This window comes from Oncorhynchus masou, chromosome 16, assembly GCF_036934945.1.
Source record: "Oncorhynchus masou masou isolate Uvic2021 chromosome 16, UVic_Omas_1.1, whole genome shotgun sequence".
Lineage (NCBI taxonomy): Eukaryota > Metazoa > Chordata > Actinopteri > Salmoniformes > Salmonidae > Oncorhynchus > Oncorhynchus masou.
Window position 1 is genome coordinate 40,605,273 of NC_088227.1, and position 20,164 is coordinate 40,625,436.

Here is a 20,164-nt window from a genome sequence, read left to right on the forward strand (position 1 = left end):
CATGCGTGGTATTGTATTGTGCCATTTAGAGTGGTCTCTTTTGGTGGTCTCTAATGATGTGGCATGTTTAGGCCCCTTCATGGCTGCTGACTTTATTTTCAGTTTTCTAAAGTATGTATTTTTATCTGCTGCTGTTTGACATGAAAGAATCTGTCTATTTATCTCTCTAGGACTATGAGAGGGTGATCTCCCACCACTGTCAGCATGATGACTATAGCGCCGCCCTGGAGGTGCTCTCTAAGCACTGCGACGAGAAGCTCTTCTATAAGTTCTCCCCCATCCTCATGCAACACATACCTAAGAAGGTGATGCAATGATTTTATCTGCTTGCATTGAAATGTTTTTTTTTGTTGTTGTCTGTGTTCAAGTACATAACAATTTGTTCCTAACTGACTTGCCTAGTTAAAGTATTGTATTTTTTAAATTCAGTTTGATCGATTGTACATTTTTATGGCATGTGAAGTGCCTATGTGTATTTTTGAATGAATAATACATATTATTGCCAAGTTAAATAAAGGTTAAATAAAATGTAAATAAAATATAAATATACTTCAATCATTAGGTGGTGGACGCCTGGATCCAGATGGGATCCAGGCTGGAACCTAAGAAGCTGATCCCAGCCCTGGTCAACTACAGTCAGATGGGTTCAACACAACAGGTCAACGAGACCATCCGTTACATGGAGTTCTGTGTCTACCAGCTCACTGTGACGGAAGAGGCCATACACAACTACCTGCTGTCCCTCTACGCCAAGTACAAACCTGATAGTCTCTTGTTGTACCTGGAACGGGTAGGTTCAAGGCTGACTGTCCCAAATGGAATCCTGTTCCCTCTATAGTACACTACTGTTGACCAGGGCCCATAGGGACTCAGACCAAATGTTGATTGATAATTGTATAATATACAATTATTTTTAGTAATGTCACGTTTTGCCCTATATTTGCTGTTGTATACTTAGTTTCCTCTGGTAAGTGTTCTTGGGTATCTTGATCAAATATGCATGAATTGATAATTTATTATTATTTTATTTTTTAATGTTGTTTTTATTATTATTGACAGGCTGGTACCCACGCGTCATACATCCACTATGACTTAAAGTACACCCTGAGGCTGTGTGCTGAACATGGTTACCTCCAGGCCTGCGTCCTGGTCTATAAGATCATGGAGCTGTATGAGGAAGCTGTCGATCTGGCCCTACAAGTGAGGATCTTGGCTGGTGTTTTCATGAATACGTAGCTAATTGTTGACGATGTAATATTGGCAGGATGTTGTAACAGCCACACATGCAAGATTTAAAGTGGAAGTGAAAATAGTGAGCTTACCCCCCTCCCCCCTCCCCCCCCCTTATGCGTCATCTGAGAGTCAAAGTGCTAGTAGACAAAACAGTAGGGATACCTTCCTAAAATGGAGCCGCACCCCTTTCTGCCCTCTGAAAACCCTTGATTTCGTCGAGGCATGGAGTCTACAAGGTGTCGAAAGCGTTCCACAGAGATGCTGGCCCCATGTTGACTCCAAGGCTTCCACACAGTTGTGGATTTCTCTGATACAGAGCCGAATTCATGATTCCTTCTATTAAGGCAAGTCGTCCAGGTCCTGAGGCAGCAAAACATCCCCAAACCATCACACTACCACCACCGTGCTGGACCGTGCTGGACCGTGCTTGACTGTGCTTGACTGTGCTTGACTGTGCTTGACCGTGCTTGACCGTGCTTGACCGTGCTTGACCTTTGGTATAAGGTTCTTACTGTGGAATGCAGCATTAGGTTGTTTTTTTTTGCCAGGCATAATGGGACTCATGTCATCCAATGTTTGAGGGGTTATTTGTAAACTCAGGTCCCATGTATCTAATATTTGGTTTTGGTTGAAAATCTGATAACATTCAGTATTAAAAATGTGCAAAAATAGAGAAAATTAGAAGGGGGGGGGGGGGGCAAATCCTTTTTCAAGGCACTGTATGTTAAATCAGGGTCTGAAAGTGCATCTATGAAGCGTGCATGTTGTTATTTTGGCTACGTACAGTGGGGGGGGGGGGACAAAACCTTCCTAAACCAGCTGGTGTAACTTTCCTCCTGTGCTTTCCCTCTCCCAGCTGTGATGTGGAGATTCAAGATATATTTCCCGAAAGAGACACAGTAAATAATAATAATAATTTAATTTAACCTTTATTTTACTAGGCAAGTCAGTTAAGACTGCCGAGGGAACAGTGGGTTAACTGCCTGTTCAGGGGCAGAATGACAGATTTGTACCTTGTCAGCTCGGGGATTTGAACTTGCAACCTTTCGGTTACCAGTCCAACGCTCTAACCACTAGGCCACCCTGCCGCCTCTACACTCTAACCACTAGGCCACCCTGCCGCCTCTACACTCTAACCACTAGGCTACCCTGCCGCCTCTACACTCTAACCACTAGGCCACCCTGTCGACCCTCCACTCTAACCACTAGGCTACCCTGCCGCCTCTACACTCTAACCACTAGGCCACCCTGCCGCCCCTCCACTCTAACCACTAGGCTGCCCTGCCGCCCCTCCACTCTAACCACTAGGCTACCCTGCCGCCCCTCCACTCTAACCACTAGGCTACCCTGCCGCCCCTCCACTCTAACCACTAGGCTGCCCTGCCGCCCCTCCACTCTAACCACTAGGCCGCCCTGCCGCCCCTCCACTCTAACCACTAGGCCGCCCTGCCGCCCCTCCACTCTAACCACTAGGCCGCCCTGCCGCCCCTCCACTCTAACCACTAGGCCACCCTGCCGCCTCTACACTCTAACCACTAGGCTACCCTGCCGCCCCTCCACTCTAACCACTAGGCCACCCTGCCGCCTCTCCACTCTAACCACTAGGCTACCCTGCCGCCTCTACACTCTAACCACTAGGCTACCCTGCCGCCTCTACACTCTAACCACTAGGCTACCCTGCCGCCTCTACACTCTAACCACTAGGCCACCCTGCCGCCTCTACACTCTAACCACTAGGCCACCCTGCCGCCTCTACACTCTAACCACTAGGCTACCCTGCCGCCTCTACACTCTAACCACTAGGCCACCCTGCCGCCTCTACACTCTAACCACTAGGCCACCCTGCCGCCTCTACACTCTAACCACTAGGCCACCCTGTCGACCCTTAATTATTATTATTCCAGGTGGATGTGGACCTGGCCAAGTCATGTGCTGACCTGCCTGAGGATGACGAGGAGTTGAGGAAGAAGTTGTGGCTGAAGATCGCTCGTCACGTGGTGCAAGAGGAGAAGGACGTGAAGAAGGCCATGAACTGTCTGTCCAGCTGTAACCTGCTCAAGATCGAAGACATCCTGCCCTTCTTCCCGGACTTCGTCACCATAGACCACTTCAAGGTTGTAGTGTTTCTTAAGCCCAAAGAAACTTCTACACACAACAGAGTAGTAATCAGACCTTGGTCTAGTATACTACCTAGGTTATATACTTAAGTTCAGTGTTTTTTTGAGGTGTGTTTCATTTACCTCGGAGCACTTTTGTGACTTCCATTGGTTTCATTGTACCAGGCAAATCAAACGTATCACTAGCATATGTGTATATGATGAGTTGGAACCAAATGAATATCCCCATGTAGGAAAATGTTAAGTTGACAAAGCTATATGTCCTCCCTCCCTGCAGGAGGCTATCTGCAGCTCTTTAGAGGAGTACAACCAGCATATAGACGAGCTGAAGCAGGAGATGCAGGAGGCGACGGAGAGCGCCAAGCGGATCAGAGAGGACATCCAGGAGATGAGGAACAAGTACGGGGTGGTGGAGAACCAGGAGAAATGTGCTGCCTGCGACTTCCCCCTCCTCAACAGACCCTTCTATCTGTTCCTCTGTGGTCACATGTTCCACTACGACTGCCTCTTCCTGGAGGTCAGTGTGCAAATCTGTTTTATTTGACCCTTGACCCTATTTCATGAACAGTTGCCTAAAGATATATATATATACCAGTAGGTCAGTAGCACACCATTTTACCTTAACCTTTGACCCTATTTCATAAAGAGATGGCTAACAATGCAAACAAGAGTCATTGGGTAATTACTACATATATTTGTAAATTATGTACACTACATACAGAAGGAAAATTAGTTAGAGGGGGTATCCCCAAAAAACATCTTCTCTATCTATCTCTTCAGGAGATTCAATAGTTTAAATACCCATTTTATTATTCACCACCATATATGGAGCTCACATACTGTAACGGTGGATCTTTCCTCAGGTGTCTCCTCACCTGTCCACCTACAAGCAGACTAAACTGGGTGAGCTGCAGAAGAAGTTGGCTGCAGCCACTCAGACCTCCAAGTCTCGCCACCGCCCCGCCCCCAAGGAGAAGGAGGAGGGGGGCGACACCGCCAGCCTGGGCAAAGAGAGTGCTGGAGTCAGCCGTGAGCAAATCAAGTCAGACATCGATGACATCATCGCGTTTGAATGCGTGTACTGCGGCGAGCTGATGATCAAGTCGATCGACAAGCCGTTCATTGATCCACAGAAGTTGGAGGAGGAGAAGTCCAGCTGGCTCTGAGTTAAATGGTTGGCAGCAGGGAGCTGAAATGAGCTTGGTCTGAAATGGACTGCCTGATATGAGGTGGGAAAATTTGACTGAAAAAGGTCTGAAATTAGTGAAATGCGCTTTAACTGTCTGAACCGATGAGAGGTGAAATAGACTTGTGTGAAATGACTGAAATGTGCAGCGTGTGCTGTCTGAAATGGAACCGACCAGTGTGTACACTGTAGGCCAGGAAATCACCTGTTATTCTCTTTGATAATGGGATGTACAGCCACAGCTGCACAGTGCCGGGCGATGGATACTCACAGGAGTGGGGAAGAATGCAGGCGCTCATATATAAGCCCTATAAGTGTCTCTGTAACATGATATATTCTACAGACTGTCTCTCTGCGAAGTTTAGAAAAACTGCACTATGTCAGGATCACACACCTTGGTTTATTTAAACATTACAAGATCAGTTCACTATCTTTTACACTCATCTGTCTAAATTAACAAATTAACTTGTGAAATGTTCTCTGAAATTGAATGCCTATTTATAAATCTTCACTGGTATTAGTTAGTTCCACTGGCTATTGACATGAATAGGTCTATAAAAGGTATGTAAAAAAAAAACTACAGTTTTTGTTATTAGTGTCCTTTATGACATCATGAGAACTTTCTTCACACCCGTTTCATTGGCTGACAGTTTATTATGTTGTGACATCTGAGATCAGGTCAATGTAACCCACTTTGGTTTGCAAAATGCACCTATGAAAATTAAACACATCTTTAATTCTGTCTTTTGGAATTGTTATTTCAAGTGTTTTGAATGTTATGATGAATGTTATGATGAATGTTATGATGAATGTTATGATGAATGTTATGATGAATGTTATGAATTCCTCTGATGGGTTCCTGAGTGGCGTAGCAGTCTCAGTGCAAGAGGCGTCACTACAGTCCCTGGTTCGAATCCAGGCTGTATCACATCCGGCTGTGATTGGGAGTCCCATAGGGCGATGCACAATTGGCCCAGCATTGTCTGGGTTTGGCCGAAGCAGAACGTCGTTGAAAACAATCATTTATTTTTTTACTGACTTGCCTTGTTAAATAAAATGAGTCTTAGAATCTGAAAGCTGGGCTGGTGAATATGAAAATACAAAGTTACCGCGGCTAAGACACCTGGATGATTTTATTGTGGGTTAGGGGATTGAGTGAGATGCCTTCCTCTCATAAATATGCATAAACTGACAAGGACTGGCCAAGTAATTCAATGTTTACACTCATCAATGCATAGTAATCTATGAGATTGAAATATGAAGTTTGTTTGGGATAAAGTAAAGCATCATATGCACACAAGGCTTCTTAAGGAGGACCAGGATCGGGTACATATTGATTATGCTCTAACTTCTAAACAGTTCCATTGTAACACCTGTGTATTGTTTGCCATTTTTAGCTCATATCAAATCAGTCATGAAATCTACACAATTTTCCGGAAAATGTAACAGGCTCGCGATACTCGTAACGACTTTCCCCCCTGTGAGTGACGTAACATGTAGCTCGGTAATCTTCGGGATTAACAGACTCCACCAATGGAGTTCGGATCGCAAACGATAATATCGCATAAATCATTTGAACTACTACTTATGGGCAACTCTCGCCAGAACTGACTCTAAAATACTTGTTACAATGTTTGTGTTGCTATATTTCCGCAGCGATTCCTTTGAGGGGCAGATACGAAATCGTCACTCTCTCTGCATTCGATTAGTTTGCCTGTTCCCTGCTCTATCCTCGCCATGGCGCCGTGTCCCTGCTCCCTCAGTTACAGAAAGTGGCCGCCTCTCTGCTGCTGTCGACCCAAAGCTCACAGACTCACTCGTTGCCTAGACCCGCCATCTTGGAGTCAGAGAACTGAGAGTCGGCAGCAGCTACGAGAGAGCGCAAAAGGGGGACACGGGGCCAAGGTGAGAAAGTGTTTCGGAGGTAATATGGTGAGGGAGCAATGGGGTAAGATGGCCGGGAGGGAGAAAGAATTAGATCGCGGGGATCCGAGAACAGAGGCTTCTGACACGACCCTCGTGTCTATTCAAGGGGACGGATAGGTACTGGAAAGATTCCTAGGCCTCTCGCTGTAAACAAGCCAAAGTTGTGTATCACTCAAATGAATTGTATTACTAAAATACTCATATGTCCAGAGAAGGTTGGTAGCCTTAAAGGGGCAGAACCCATTTGAATAACTCAAAAAGAGTGAGTGGGAACTTCATACCTAATTAATTCAAAAATGATCAGAAACGTATCAAGATTGACAGTTAGCCATTCAAATGTAACAAAGGCCGGGTTAGCAGACAGTCAAACATGTCAAAGTTAACCTGCTCTTTGAATAGGAATTCAGCTGGCCAATGCCTGTTCTAACCACAACATATAATTACCTTGCTAACGTAGCTGCATACCTTGACCCTTGATATACATGTCATATCGTGTGTTGTGTAGGTAGCTAGCTAACGTTAGCCAGCTAGCTAACATGTCATACGAGGTTAGCTGGCCCACACAGCTAATGCTAAGTGCTAACAGGCTAAGGCTAGTAAGCTAAATTATGGTAGCATCGCAACTTGGAGGCTAAACGTTCATTTTAGCCTTAACTAGCCAGCTAATTCCCCGTTCAGTTAGACAGCAAGCTAGCTAATTTAGCTGAACATTCATTCATCAGTTGTGCTTTGCTCTGAGTGTTTTCTGGCAGGCTAGCAACATTGTAACTCAGGTTAGCTAGATTGTAGTACAGTGGCTTGATTCACTTTGCAGACACCTGATCTCATTATCACTCAATCATCTCTATGATTGAACCAGCCTACATAAGCCTACATTTTCCCACACCTGCAATAGACATACAAAGGATCTCTCTGAATAAAATATGTTTCTGTTTATAGAAGTTACCTAAAAGTCCCCATTTCTTTTTACAGGTTAGTGGGAATCAAAGTATTTACATCCAGATTGGTGTTATGTGGCGTGAATGTCATACTCCTGTGGACATTTCAAACGAGTTGTGACCATTTAACCCTTATTTCACTTTGGCAAGTCAGTTCTTATTTACAATGACGCCGGGCCAATTGTGATCCACCTTATTGTGAGCCACCAATCACGGCCGGTTGTGATACAGCCTGGATTCGAACCAGGGTGTCTGTAGTGACGCTTCTAGCACTGGGCACTCTAGCAGAGCCCTAGACCGCTGCGTCACCATTAATTAATGAGTCCATAGGTTTAGGTTCAGGATTGGGGTCATAGGTTAGGTTCAGGATTGGGGTCATAGGTTAGGTTCAGGATTGGGGTCAAAGAGCACCCCTAAGACTTTTCCCCAACCTCTGACTTAAGGTCTTGAAACATTAAAAACAAAACATGCCTGTACATACCTATTCAAGCATATTTAGACTCAATTTCCTCTATCGACAGTTCAACAAATGTTTATCAGTTCAACATAAGCTCTTTCAATCTGATACATGAAAGTGCTTGAAGGTCCACAGCTGGAATACGCTCATTAGTCCATTTTGACAGCTGTGATTGGTGTGGTGCAGTGTGTGACTTGTGGCTCTTTCTCTCTGTTTCAGGCCTTTCACATCTTCTGAACTGACAGTTGTGATTGGAGATAATGAGGATATCCATATCCCACATTAGAAAGGTTCCATTGTTTTGTTAATTTCTGCACAAACACATGTCAGTGTTATGTTGCATGCGGAGACTAGCTGTCAGGGAGACGACATGGAGGTCCTGACTGAAAAACACACAATCTTTAGCTGTAATATTACAACTTCTGCTCTACCCTCCACATTGGTTGCTTTCTCTTATCACTCTCTCTCTCTCCATCTAAACTCCGACCTCTCTCTTCCTCTCCCTCTCTCCCCCTTTCTCTTTTTGCCCTCCCCTTCTCTCGCCCAGTGAGTATCCCTACCTAGTAGGGCCTACAGGTCTCAGTCCTCCATGGCGTCTGGGGCTGGGCAGGCAGAGGCCGACGATGGGGCAGCATGGTCGTCATCAGGCCTGGCCAAGCCTCTTCACCTTCAGCACCTGGAGAGATCCCTACGCCTTGACAGCTTCCTCCGCCAGACCGCCTCAGTCTTCAACAGAGACCTATCCAGGTAAAGTACAGTTATAGAGCCCCACTCTGGAGTTGTCATGACTCATAGTTATGGTACTCTTATTTATAATGAACAGATACATATTCAGGTAATATACCAGTACCATTTTCGACAGACACACTTGGATACTCATGGATACCATTTGTATGTCTCTGCATGCGTTTTAAAGGCATACTGAGCACAAATATGAATGCAACACAGCATGCAGCAATTTAAAAGATTTTTTACTGAGTTACATTTCAAAGAAGGAACTCAATCAATTGAAATAAATAAATTAGGTCCTAATTTATGGATTTACAAAATGAGTGGGCAGGGGTGTAGCCATGGGTGGGCCTGGGAGGGCATAGGGGGAGTTCCTTACTAACTAGCGTTAGCACAATGACTGGTAGTCTATGGGAACAGCTAGCTGTTAGCAATTGCACTAAGTATAGTTAGCAACTTCATTCAAACTTAATGCAGAGACATACATTGTATCCATGAGTTCATCTGACTCTTAAAGCTGCAATATGTCACTTTATTTGGACGACTCATCCTAATTCACATAGAAATGTGAGCTATAGATCTGTCATTATTATTGAAAGCAAGTCGAAGAAGCGGTAGAGCTGTTCTATGTGCACTACTTCTATAGTTCGCGGTACGTTTCGTTTTTTGGTTCTTTTACTTTCGGTTTTGGTACAACAGCTGAAAATGCAATGATTCTCTACACCCCTCACACTCGAAGCCAGTTCCACTTCTTTATTTTTTTCTTTGTTCCCCTCTAATCAGGGTCTGATTTTAGATCTGGGAACCGGGTGGGTGCAATTAATTATCAGGTATAACAGAACCTGCAGGTGCCGGACCTCGTAGGGCAGGGATGTCACTCATTCCATGGAGAGACTGGTGTCTGCTGGTTTTTCCTTTCAGTTAAGACCTAGACAACCAGGTGAGGGGAGTTCCTTACTGAGACCTAGACAACCAGGTGAGGGGCGTTCCTTACTGAGACCTAGACAACCAGGTGAGGGGAGTTCCTTACTGAGACCTAGACAACCAGGTGAGGGGAGTTCCTTACTGAGACCTAGACAACCAGGTGAGGGGAGTTCCTTACTGAGACTGAGACAACCAGGTGAGGGGCGTTCCTTACTGAGACCTAGACAACCAGGTGAGGGGAGTTCCTTACTGAGACCTAGACAACCAGGTGAGGAGAGTTCCTTACTGAGACCTAGACAACCAGGTGAGGAGAGTTCCTTACTGAGACCTAGACAACCAGGTGAGGGGAGGTCCTTACTGAGACCTAGACAACCAGGTGAGGGGAGTTCCTTACTGAGACCTAGACAACCAGGTGAGGGGAGTTCCTTACTGAGACCTAGACAACCAGGTGAGGGGAGTTCCTTACTGAGACCTAGACAACCAGGTGAGGGGAGTTCCTTACTAATCGGGGACCTTCATCAATCAAGTACAAGGGAGGAGCGAAAACCAGCAGACACTCTGCCCATTGTGAACGTGTTTGACACGTGTTGTAGGGAAGGTTTTTCCTAAACTCGGTCCTGGGGGTCCTCCCTTGGTGAACCGTTTGTTTTTTTTGCACTAGCACCACACAGCTGATTCAAATAACCAACTCATCAAGCTCCACTCATTATTTGAATCAGCTGTGTAGTGCTAGCGCAAATTTGAAATGTAAACCAACTGTGGGCCCCAGGCCCCTGCTCTCTACTGTACTTGCATGTATTGTCACATAAACTGAAATTTGGCGAACTATTAGAATTTTAGCCACCTGGAAATGGCGGATTTGATTTGGTTTTGCATATTTCATCATTTTAATTGCCAAAATCTTGCACTAAACCTTTCTTTGTTAGAGAGTTACAACTTATATTTGTAGCAAACAGTGAGCAGTTGTGTGAATGAGAGCCACGGGCGCACAGCCACCACTTGTGCCTTATCAATAATAAAAAATAAAATAAAAGCCTGGAGTAGATGTCTGTTCTTTATGACGTGACTGGGATGACTCTGGGCTCATGTGTACATGTTTGTCATATCACAGTGATGACAGCGACGATGGCGGATTAGGGGAGGGGCCTTCTCTGAGGCCGGTCAATCAGCACGCAGCCTTGGCGATAAAAGAGGAGTCATGTGACCTGGATGAGGAGGGGCTTGTTACCGAGGGCACCACCCTCAACGGAACTCCATCACAAGGTGAAGGGGAGCTTAGGGAGAGTTTGCCTGCAACATTCGAATAGTTGCATGCACCTTTAACAGTGGTGTTCGCTCCCAGCTGTTGTGTATATATTCGGGTCTGGATTCCAAGGTCTTGGATTAATGTCCAACATTGACTCCATACCAAGTGCAATATCCTGGATCCATATACAAAATCTCACCCAGATCTTTATTCAAAGACCTTTGATTTTCCTTCACGCTCATTTTAATTCTCCACAGAACACAAGGAAGACAAAGCCAGTCTATACAACTTCTCCAAACTGAAGAAGAGCAGGAAATGGCTCAAGGTATTTTTCATTGATTCATGATTTAGTGTATTAACGTTCAGGACTACAAAGCCTAGTCCTGAACCGAAACAAATGATCATGTTTTTTTTAGTCCAGAACTAGACATAATCTGTGTCCAGGAAGCCAGTCTGTAGTGGTGAATATAGAGAGACAGCACCCCACTATATCTGAATTGACCCCCCCCCCCCCCCCCCATAGAGTATCCTGTTGAGCGACGACACCAGTGAGTCAGACACAGAGGACTCTGACTTCAGTCTGTCCAGAGAAGAGCTACAGGACATGCTCAGACTGCACCAGTTCACCAGGGAGCACCAGAACAAGTTCCACAACGACAGAGAGGTACACACACACACACGTCGAGACACACACACACACACACACACACACACACACACACACACACACGTCGAGACACACACACACACACACGTCGAGACACACACACACACGTCGAGACACACACACACACACACGTCGAGACACACACACACACACACACACACACACACACGTCGAGACACACACACACACGTCGAGACACACACACACACACGTCGAGACACACACACACACACACACACACACGTCGAGACATACACACACACACACACGTCGAGACACACACACACACACACGTCGAGACACACAAACACACACACAGGCATTCATGCGTGTGCATAACACTATGTTATTTGTTGATGTATAGTGACGACCACTGCAGCCACACGACCGTCACTACTATTGTGCTCGTTGTGATGGCATTGACTGAACAACGATGACTCTATAGCGATGCGTTTCGATTTGTTTTTGCATGGACATTACCATTGAGGACTTCCACTATTTTAAAGTAGTCAACTGGTTGGGAGGGATCAGCCAATGGGCAGAGCTTGAGAGGAGAAGAGAATATGGAGGACTACATCTATTATTGGAAACCAATGTGACATTTTTGGGACAGCAGGTAGCCTAGTGGTTGGAGGCAGGCGGCCTAGTGGTTGGAGGCAGGCGGCCTGGTGGTTGGAGGCAGGCGGCCTGGTGGTTGGAGGCAGGCGGCCTGGTGGTTGGAGGCAGGCGGCCTGGTGGTTGGAGGCAGGCGGCCTGGTGGTTGGAGGCAGGCGGCCTGGTGGTTGGAGGCAGGCGGCCTGGTGGTTGGAGGCAGGCGGCCTGGTGGTTGGCGCGTTGGGCCAGTAACTGAGAGGTTACTAGATCGAATCTCCGAGATGACATGGTACAAATCTGTCGTTCTGCCCCTGAACGAGGCAGTTAACCCACTGATCCTCGGCCAGTTAACCCACTGATCCTCGGCCGGCATTGAAAATAAGAACGTGTTCTTATTAACTGACTTGCCTAGTTAAATAAAGGTTAAATTAAAAATAGAAGAAAAAAAGTATGTTGTCTTCAAATTGGTTTGCTTAGTTTGTAAATTGGCATGTCTTAATTACCGCCATCTATTGGCCACAATAGATAAATGACATTCAAGACTCCAGACCTATTAGTGTTTTCAAACATCAAAAGAAGGAGAAAATTGACTACTTTTTTAAAAATGGCAATAGCCTGAATGGCACTGCCCATGTTGTCACAGTCACCACAAAGGCACAGATACAAACTTGACATCTCTACACGTCAGCTCCTCTAAATGCCAGTTTGTAACCCTTCCTCTCCTCTCAGCTGCAGCAGTATCAGTACTATAGTACTGGACTGCTCTCCTCCCATGACCCTTTCCACGAACAACAGCGCCACCTGCTGGGCCCCAAGAAGAAGAAGATCAAGGAGGAGAAGAAATTCAAGGGTAAGAAACGCAGTTTATTTACTTATTTCGGTCTTTCTTCGCTTTGTTTGAATGTGTCGTTTTTTTATGGATGATTGTTCCCACAAACCTATATAAAAAATTCTAGAGGGAATCGTATAGATTTTTAATACTGCTACTAGTGAACAGGTTTACTTACGTCCTGGAAAATGTCACGTTGGTCTCCAATAATGAATGTACCTGTCCATATTCCCTAATCTTCTCAGGCAAGTTGAAGAAGGGCAAGAGGAAAAAGAAGAGAGGGGAGGGGGAGTTCTCAGGCGAGGGGCGGCCGCATGTCACCAAGATCTTCGCCAAGTTTTCCCATGACGCCCCTCTTCCCATGTTGAAGAAGAAACACCTGACCGTAGAGCAGCTGAACGCACGACGACGCAAAGTCTGGCTCACCATCGCCAAGAAGGAGTGCCCCAAGGTACGCTGGGTAGTGTAGTCTGAGAGGTCTACAGGAGTCCGAATGGTAACTGTAGGAGTGGATGAATATCTTTGTAAATATGTGAGTTGTTGTTGTGAACTGAGTTCCCTTATCCATAAAGCGTCTCAGAGTAGGAGTGCTGATCTGGGATCAGTTTAGCCTTTTACATCATAGTGAATGAGATTATATGGACAGATCCTAGATCAGAATCAATATGATTATATGGACAGATCCTAGATCAGAATCAATAGGATTATATGGACAGATCCTAGATCAGAATCAATAGGGTTATATGGACAGATCCTAGATCAGAATCAATAGGGTTATATGGACAGATCCTAGATCAGAATCAATAGGATTATATGGACAGATCCTAGATCAGAATCAATAGGGTGATATGGACAGATCCTAGATCAGAATCAATAGGATTATATGGACAGATCCTAGATCAGAATCAATAGGATTGTATGGACAGATCCTAGATCAGAATCAATAGGATTGTATGGACAGATCCTAGATCAGAATCAATAGGATTCTATGGACAGATCCTAGATCAGAATCAATAGGATTATATGGACAGATCCAAGGGGCTCCCGAGTGGCGCAGCGGGTCTAAGGCACTGCATCTCGGTGCGAGAGGCGTCACTACAGACCCTGGTTCGATTCCAGGCTGAATCACTAGCGGTGGTGATTGCGAGTCCCATAAGGCGGCGCACAATTCATGGGTGTGAAGTGATGTATTCATCATCAGGGTTTGTCCGGTGTAGGCCGTCATTGTAAATGAGAATTTGTTCATAACCGAGTTGCCTAGTTAAATAAAATATACAATAAATCTTAGATCAGCACATGCACTTTGAGCTGCTTTGTTCTGCTCTGATCTCTGATTGAAGGATATCTGAGAGGGGCTAAAGTTGATAATGTGATTGGGTATGAAGTGACGTATTCGCGTGAATGGGTATGAAGTGATGTATTCATGGGTATGAAGTGATGTATTCACGTGAATGGGTATGAAGTGATGTATTCATGGGTATGAAGTGATGTATTCATGGGTATGAAGTGATGTATTCATGGGTATGAAGTGATGTATTCATGGGTATGAAGTGACGTATTCATGGGTATGAAGTGACGTATTCGAGTGAATGGGTATGAAGTGATGTATTTATGGGTATGAAGTGACGTATTTATGGGTATGAAGTGACGTATTCATGGGTATGAAGTGACGTATTCATGGGTATGAAGTGATGTATTCATGGGTATGAAGTGATGTATTCATGGGTATGCAGTGATGTATTCATGGGTATGAAGTGATGTATTCATGGGTATGAAGTGATGTATTTATGGGTATGAAGTGACGTATTCATGGGTATGAAGTGATGTATTCATGGGTATGAAGTGATGTATTCATGGGTATGCAGTGATGTATTCATGGGTATGAAGTGATGTATTCATGGGTATGAAGTGATGTATTCATGGGTATGAAGTGATGTATTCATGGGTATGAAGTGACGTATTCGCGTGAATGGGTATGAAGTGATGTATTCATGGGTATGAAGTGACGTATTCATGGGTATGAAGTGACGTATTCATGGGTATGCAGTGATGTATTCATGGGTATGAAGTGATGTATTCATGGGTATGAAGTGATGTATTCATGGGTATGAAGTGATGTATTCATGGGTATGAAGTGATGTATTCATGGGTATGAAGTGACGTATTCACGTGAATGGGTATGAAGTGACGTATTCATGGGTATGAAGTGATGTATTCACGTGAATGGGTATGAAGTGACGTATTCATGGGTATGAAGTGACGTATTCATGGGTATGAAGTGACGTATTCATGGGTATGAAGTGATGTATTCACGTGAATGGGTATGAAGTGATGTATTCATGGGTATGAAGTGACGTATTCATGGGTATGAAGTGATGTATTCACGTGAATGGGAATGAAGTGATATATTCATAATTACATAATCTTTCTTTAGGCATTCAAGCAAAAAGCATCAGCCAAGAACTTGGTCCTTACCAATGCCAAAAAGGTAAACTGGTTTTAAGCCTTTCCTGACCTATTAAAAGCTAGTCTGTTGGTGTCGATGTTTGAAAGAGTATCCCTGTGTAAAAGTTTCTGTGTTTTACCTGAGACAAATTCTGTGTCTAGTTTTTCTGTATATTTTACTTCAAACTAAATGTCTGTATGTGTTCTGTTTTCTTTGTGTGTGTGTGTTCTCGTCTCCAGCTGGCCCACCAGTGTATCTGTTATCTCTTCCTCGTCTCCAGCTGGCCCACCAGTGTCTGTCTGATCTTAACTCAGTACCATCTCATTAATCTGTTATCTCTTCCTCGTCTCCAGCTGGCCCACCAGTGTATCTGTTATCTCTTCCTCGTCTCCAGCTGGCCCACCAGTGTCTGTCTGATCTTAACTCAGTACCATCTCATTAATCTGTTATCTCTTCCTCGTCTCCAGCTGGCCCACCAGTGTATCTGTTATCTCTTCCTCGTCTCCAGCTGGCCCACCAGTGTCTGTCTGACCTTAACTCAGTACCATCTCATTAATCTGTTATCTCTTCCTCGTCTCCAGCTGGCCCACCAGTGTATCTGTTATCTCTTCCTCGTCTCCAGCTGGCCCACCAGTGTCTGTCTGACCTTAACTCAGTACCATCTCATTAATCTGTTATCTCTTCCTCGTCTCCAGCTGGCCCACCAGTGTCTGTCTGACCTTAACTCAGTACCATCTCATTAATCTGTTATCTCTTCCTCGTCTCCAGCTGGCCCACCAGTGTCTGTCTGACCTTAACTCAGTACCATCTCATTAATCTGTTATCTCTTCCTCGTCTCCAGCTGGCCCACCAGTGTATCTGTTATCTCTTCCTTGTCTCCAGCTGGCCCACCAGTGTCTGTCTGACCTTAACTCAGTACCATCTCATTAATCTGTTATCTCTTCCTCGTCTCCAGCTGGCCCACCAGTGTATGCGTGAAGTGCGCAGGGCGGCCATCCAAGCCCAGAAGAATTGTAAAGAAACCCTTCCCCGGGCCAGGAGATTGACCAAGGAGATGACGCTCTACTGGAAGAAATATGAGAAGGTGGAGAAGGAGCACAGGAAGAGAGCCGAGAAAGAGGCTCTGGAGCAACGCAAACTGGACGAGGAGCTGAGAGAGGTGAGACTGGGGATCACACACTGCTGTACCATCAGAAACATGATGAGAGAGGTGAGACTGGGGATCACACACTGCTGTACCATCAGAAACATGATGAGAGAGGTGAGACTGGGGATCACACACTGCTGTACCATCAGAAACATGAGGAGAGGTGAGACTGGGGATCACACACTGCTGAACCATCAGAAACATGATGAGGAGATGAGAGGTGAGACTGGGGATCACACACTGCTGAACCATCAGAAACATGACGAGGAGATGAGAGAGGTGAGACTGGGGATCACACACTGCTGAACCATCAGAAACATGATGAGAGGTGAGACTGGGGATCACACACTGCTGTACCATCAGAAACATGAGGAGAGGTGAGAGGTGAGACTGGGGATCACACACTGCTGTACCATCAGAAACATGATGAGAGGTGAGAGAGGTGAGACTGGGGATCACACACTGCTGTACCATCAGAAACATGATGAGGAGATGAGAGAGGTGAGACTGGGGATCACACACTGCTGAACCATCAGAAACATGATGAGAGGTGAGACTGGGGATCACACACTGCTGTACCATCAGAAACATGAGGAGAGGTGAGAGGTGAGACTGGGGATCACACACTGCTGTACCATCAGAAACATGATGAGAGGTGAGAGGTGAGACTGGGGATCACACACTGCTGTACCATCAGAAACATGATGAGGAGCTGAGAGAGGTGAGACTGGGGATCACACACTGCTGTACCATCAGAAACATGACGAGGAGATGAGAGAGGTGAGACTGAGGATCACACACTGCTGTACCATCAGAAACATGATGAGAGGTGAGAGAGGTGAGACTGGGGATCACACACTGCTGTACCATCAGAAACATGACGAGGAGATGAGAGAGGTGAGACTGAGGATCACACACTGCTGTACCATCAGAAACATGATGAGAGATGAGAGAGGTGAGACTGAGGATCACACACTGCTGTACCATCAGAAACATGATGAGAGGTGAGAGAGGTGAGACTGAGGATCACACACTGCTGTACCATCAGAAACATGATGAGAGGTGAGACTGGGGATCACACACTGCTGTACCATCAGAAACATGATGAGAGGTGAGAGGTGAGACTGGGGATCACACACTGCTGTACCATCAGAAACATGATGAGGAGATGAGACTGGGGATCACACACTGCTGTACCATCAGAAACATGATGAGAGGTGAGAGGTGAGACTGGGGATCACACACTGCTGTACCATCAGAAACATGATGAGAGGTGAGACTGAGGATCACACACTGCTGAACCATCAGAAACATGATGAGAGGTGAGACTGGGGATCACACACTGCTGTACCATCAGAAACATGATGAGAGGTGAGAGAGGTGAGACTGGGGATCACACACTGCTGAACCATCAGAAACATGATGAGAGAGGTGAGACTGAGGATCATACACTGCTGTACCATCAGAAACATGACGAGGAGATGAGAGAGGTGAGACTGGGGATCACACACTGCTGTACCATCAGAAACATGATGAGGAGCTGAGAGAGGTGAGACTGGGGATCACACACTGCTGTACCATCAGAAACATGATGAGGAGATGAGAGAGGTGAGACTGGGGATCACACACTGCTGTACCATCAGAAACATGACGAGGAGATGAGAGAGGTGAGACTGGGGATCACACACTGCTGTACCATCAGAAACATGATGAGAGAGGTGAGACTGGGGATCACACACTGCTGTACCATCAGAAACATGATGAGAGGTGAGACTGAGGATCACACACTGCTGTACCATCAGAAACATGATGAGAGAGGTGAGACTGGGGATCACACACTGCTGTACCATCAGAAACATGATGAGAGAGGTGAGACTGGGGATCACACACTGCTGTACCATCAGAAACATGATGAGGAGCTGAGAGAGGTGAGACTGGGGATCACACACTGCTGTACCATCAGAAACATGATGAGAGAGGTGAGAGGTGAGACTGGGGATCACACACTGCTGTACCATCAGAAACATGATGAGGAGCTGAGAGAGGTGAGACTGGGGATCACACACTGCTGTACCATCAGAAACATGATGAGGAGAGGTGAGAGGTGAGACTGAGGATCACACACTGCTGTACCATCAGAAACATGATGAGAGAGGTGAGAGAGGTGAGACTGGGCATCACACACTGCTGAACCGTCAGAAACATGATGAGAGAGGTGAGACTGGGGATCACACACTGCTGTACCATCAGAAACATGATGAGAGGTGAGACTGAGGATCACACACTGCTGTACCATCAGAAACATGATGAGAGGTGAGACTGGGGATCACACACTGCTGTACCATCAGAAACATGAGGAGAGGTGAGAGGTGAGACTGGGGATCACACACTGCTGTACCATCAGAAACATGAGGAGAGGTGAGAGGTGAGACTGGGGATCACACACTGCTGTACCATCAGATACATGAGGAGGAGATGAGAGAGGTGAGAGGTGAGACTGGGGATCACACACTGCTGTACCGTCAGAAACATGATGAGAGGTGAGAGAGGTGAGACTGGGGATCACACACTGCTGTACCATCAGAAACATGAGGAGAGGTGAGAGGTGAGACTGGGGATCACACACTGCTGTACCATCAGAAACATGATGAGGAGAGGTGAGAGGTGAGACTGGGGATCACACACTGCTGAACCATCAGAAACATGAGGAGGAGATGAGAGAGGTGAGACTGAGGATCACACACTGCTGTACCGTCAGAAACATGATGAGAGGTGAGAGAGGTGAGACTGGGGATCACACACTGCTGTACCATCAGAAACATGAGGAGAGGTGAGAGGTGAGACTGGGGATCACACACTGCTGTACCATCAGAAACATGATGAGAGGTGAGACTGGGGATCACACACTGCTGTACCATCAGAAACATGATGAGTTACCTTCCTGCCGTATAGTGCTCTGATGTCACACGCCTGATTCTACTTGTCACTTGGTTCGCTGAATCCAGTGTGTTACAGTAAAGTTGGAGTAAAAGCTTGCACATCCAGAAGCTCTCCAGTAGGGTTGGTCGCCCCTCCACCACGTAAACAAACGTCAAGGGATCTCCCTAAAATGAATTCAGATTATAAACAGATCAAAACGAATGCTGAAACTCTGTCAAGGATTTAACGCTCTCTCTCTCTACCTGTCTCTCTCTCTCTACCTGTCTCTCTCTCTCTACCTGTCTCTCTCTCTCTACCTGTCTCTCTCTCTCTACCTGTCTCTCTCTCTACCTGTCTCTCTCTCTCTACCTGTCTCTCTCTACCTGTCTCTCTCTCTACCTGTCTCTCTCTCTCTCTCTACCTGTCTCTCTCTCCCTGTCTCTCTCTCTACCTCTCTCCCTGTCTCTCTCTCTACCTGTCTCGATCTCTCTCTCTACCTGTCACTCTCTCTCTACCTGTCTCTCTCTCTCTCTACCTGTCTCTCTCTCTCTCTCTCTCTCTCTCTCTACCTGTCTCTCTCTCTCTCTACCTGTCTCTCTCTCTCTCTACCTGTCTCTCTCTCTCTCTACCTGTCTCTCTCTCTCTCTACCTCTCTCTCTCTACCTGTCTCTCTCTCTCTACATGTCTCTATCTCTTCCTGTCTCTCTACCTGTCTCTACCTGTCTCTCTCTCTACCTGTCTCGCTCTACCTCTCTCTCTCTACCTGTCTCTCTCTCTACCTTGTCTCGCTCTCTCTCTCTACCTTG

General features: G+C 45.9%; 2 protein-coding genes across 3 annotated transcripts in view; both read left to right on the top strand.

Moving 5' to 3' along the window:
• Positions 1-5,278, top strand: part of LOC135557950 (vacuolar protein sorting-associated protein 18 homolog) — a 42,614-nt gene extending 37,336 nt beyond the window's left edge. The window contains exons 11-16 of the mRNA XM_064991682.1: positions 171-305; positions 563-790; positions 1,060-1,200; positions 3,138-3,347; positions 3,628-3,867; positions 4,214-5,278. Of these exons, the coding sequence (XP_064847754.1) occupies positions 171-305; positions 563-790; positions 1,060-1,200; positions 3,138-3,347; positions 3,628-3,867; positions 4,214-4,516 (1,257 nt within the window). The 3' untranslated portion in view covers positions 4,517-5,278. The remainder of the gene's footprint in view (positions 1-170; positions 306-562; positions 791-1,059; positions 1,201-3,137; positions 3,348-3,627; positions 3,868-4,213) is intronic.
• Positions 5,279-6,280: 1,002 nt separating this feature from the next.
• ino80 (INO80 complex ATPase subunit) overlaps positions 6,281-20,164 on the top strand; it is a 115,500-nt gene continuing 101,616 nt past the window's right edge. Inside the window, exons 1-10 of one of the 2 annotated variants that reach the window (XM_064991686.1) lie at positions 6,281-6,441; positions 8,077-8,147; positions 8,405-8,604; positions 10,622-10,773; positions 11,014-11,081; positions 11,280-11,420; positions 12,747-12,867; positions 13,092-13,297; positions 15,281-15,334; positions 16,248-16,451. In XM_064991686.1, the coding sequence (XP_064847758.1) occupies positions 8,447-8,604; positions 10,622-10,773; positions 11,014-11,081; positions 11,280-11,420; positions 12,747-12,867; positions 13,092-13,297; positions 15,281-15,334; positions 16,248-16,451 (1,104 nt within the window). In that variant the 5' untranslated portion in view covers positions 6,281-6,441; positions 8,077-8,147; positions 8,405-8,446. Of the gene's footprint in view, positions 6,442-6,462; positions 6,580-8,076; positions 8,148-8,404; positions 8,605-10,621; positions 10,774-11,013; positions 11,082-11,279; positions 11,421-12,746; positions 12,868-13,091; positions 13,298-15,280; positions 15,335-16,247; positions 16,452-20,164 lie in introns of those variants that run through there. The other variant, XM_064991687.1, reaches the window with a different exon arrangement.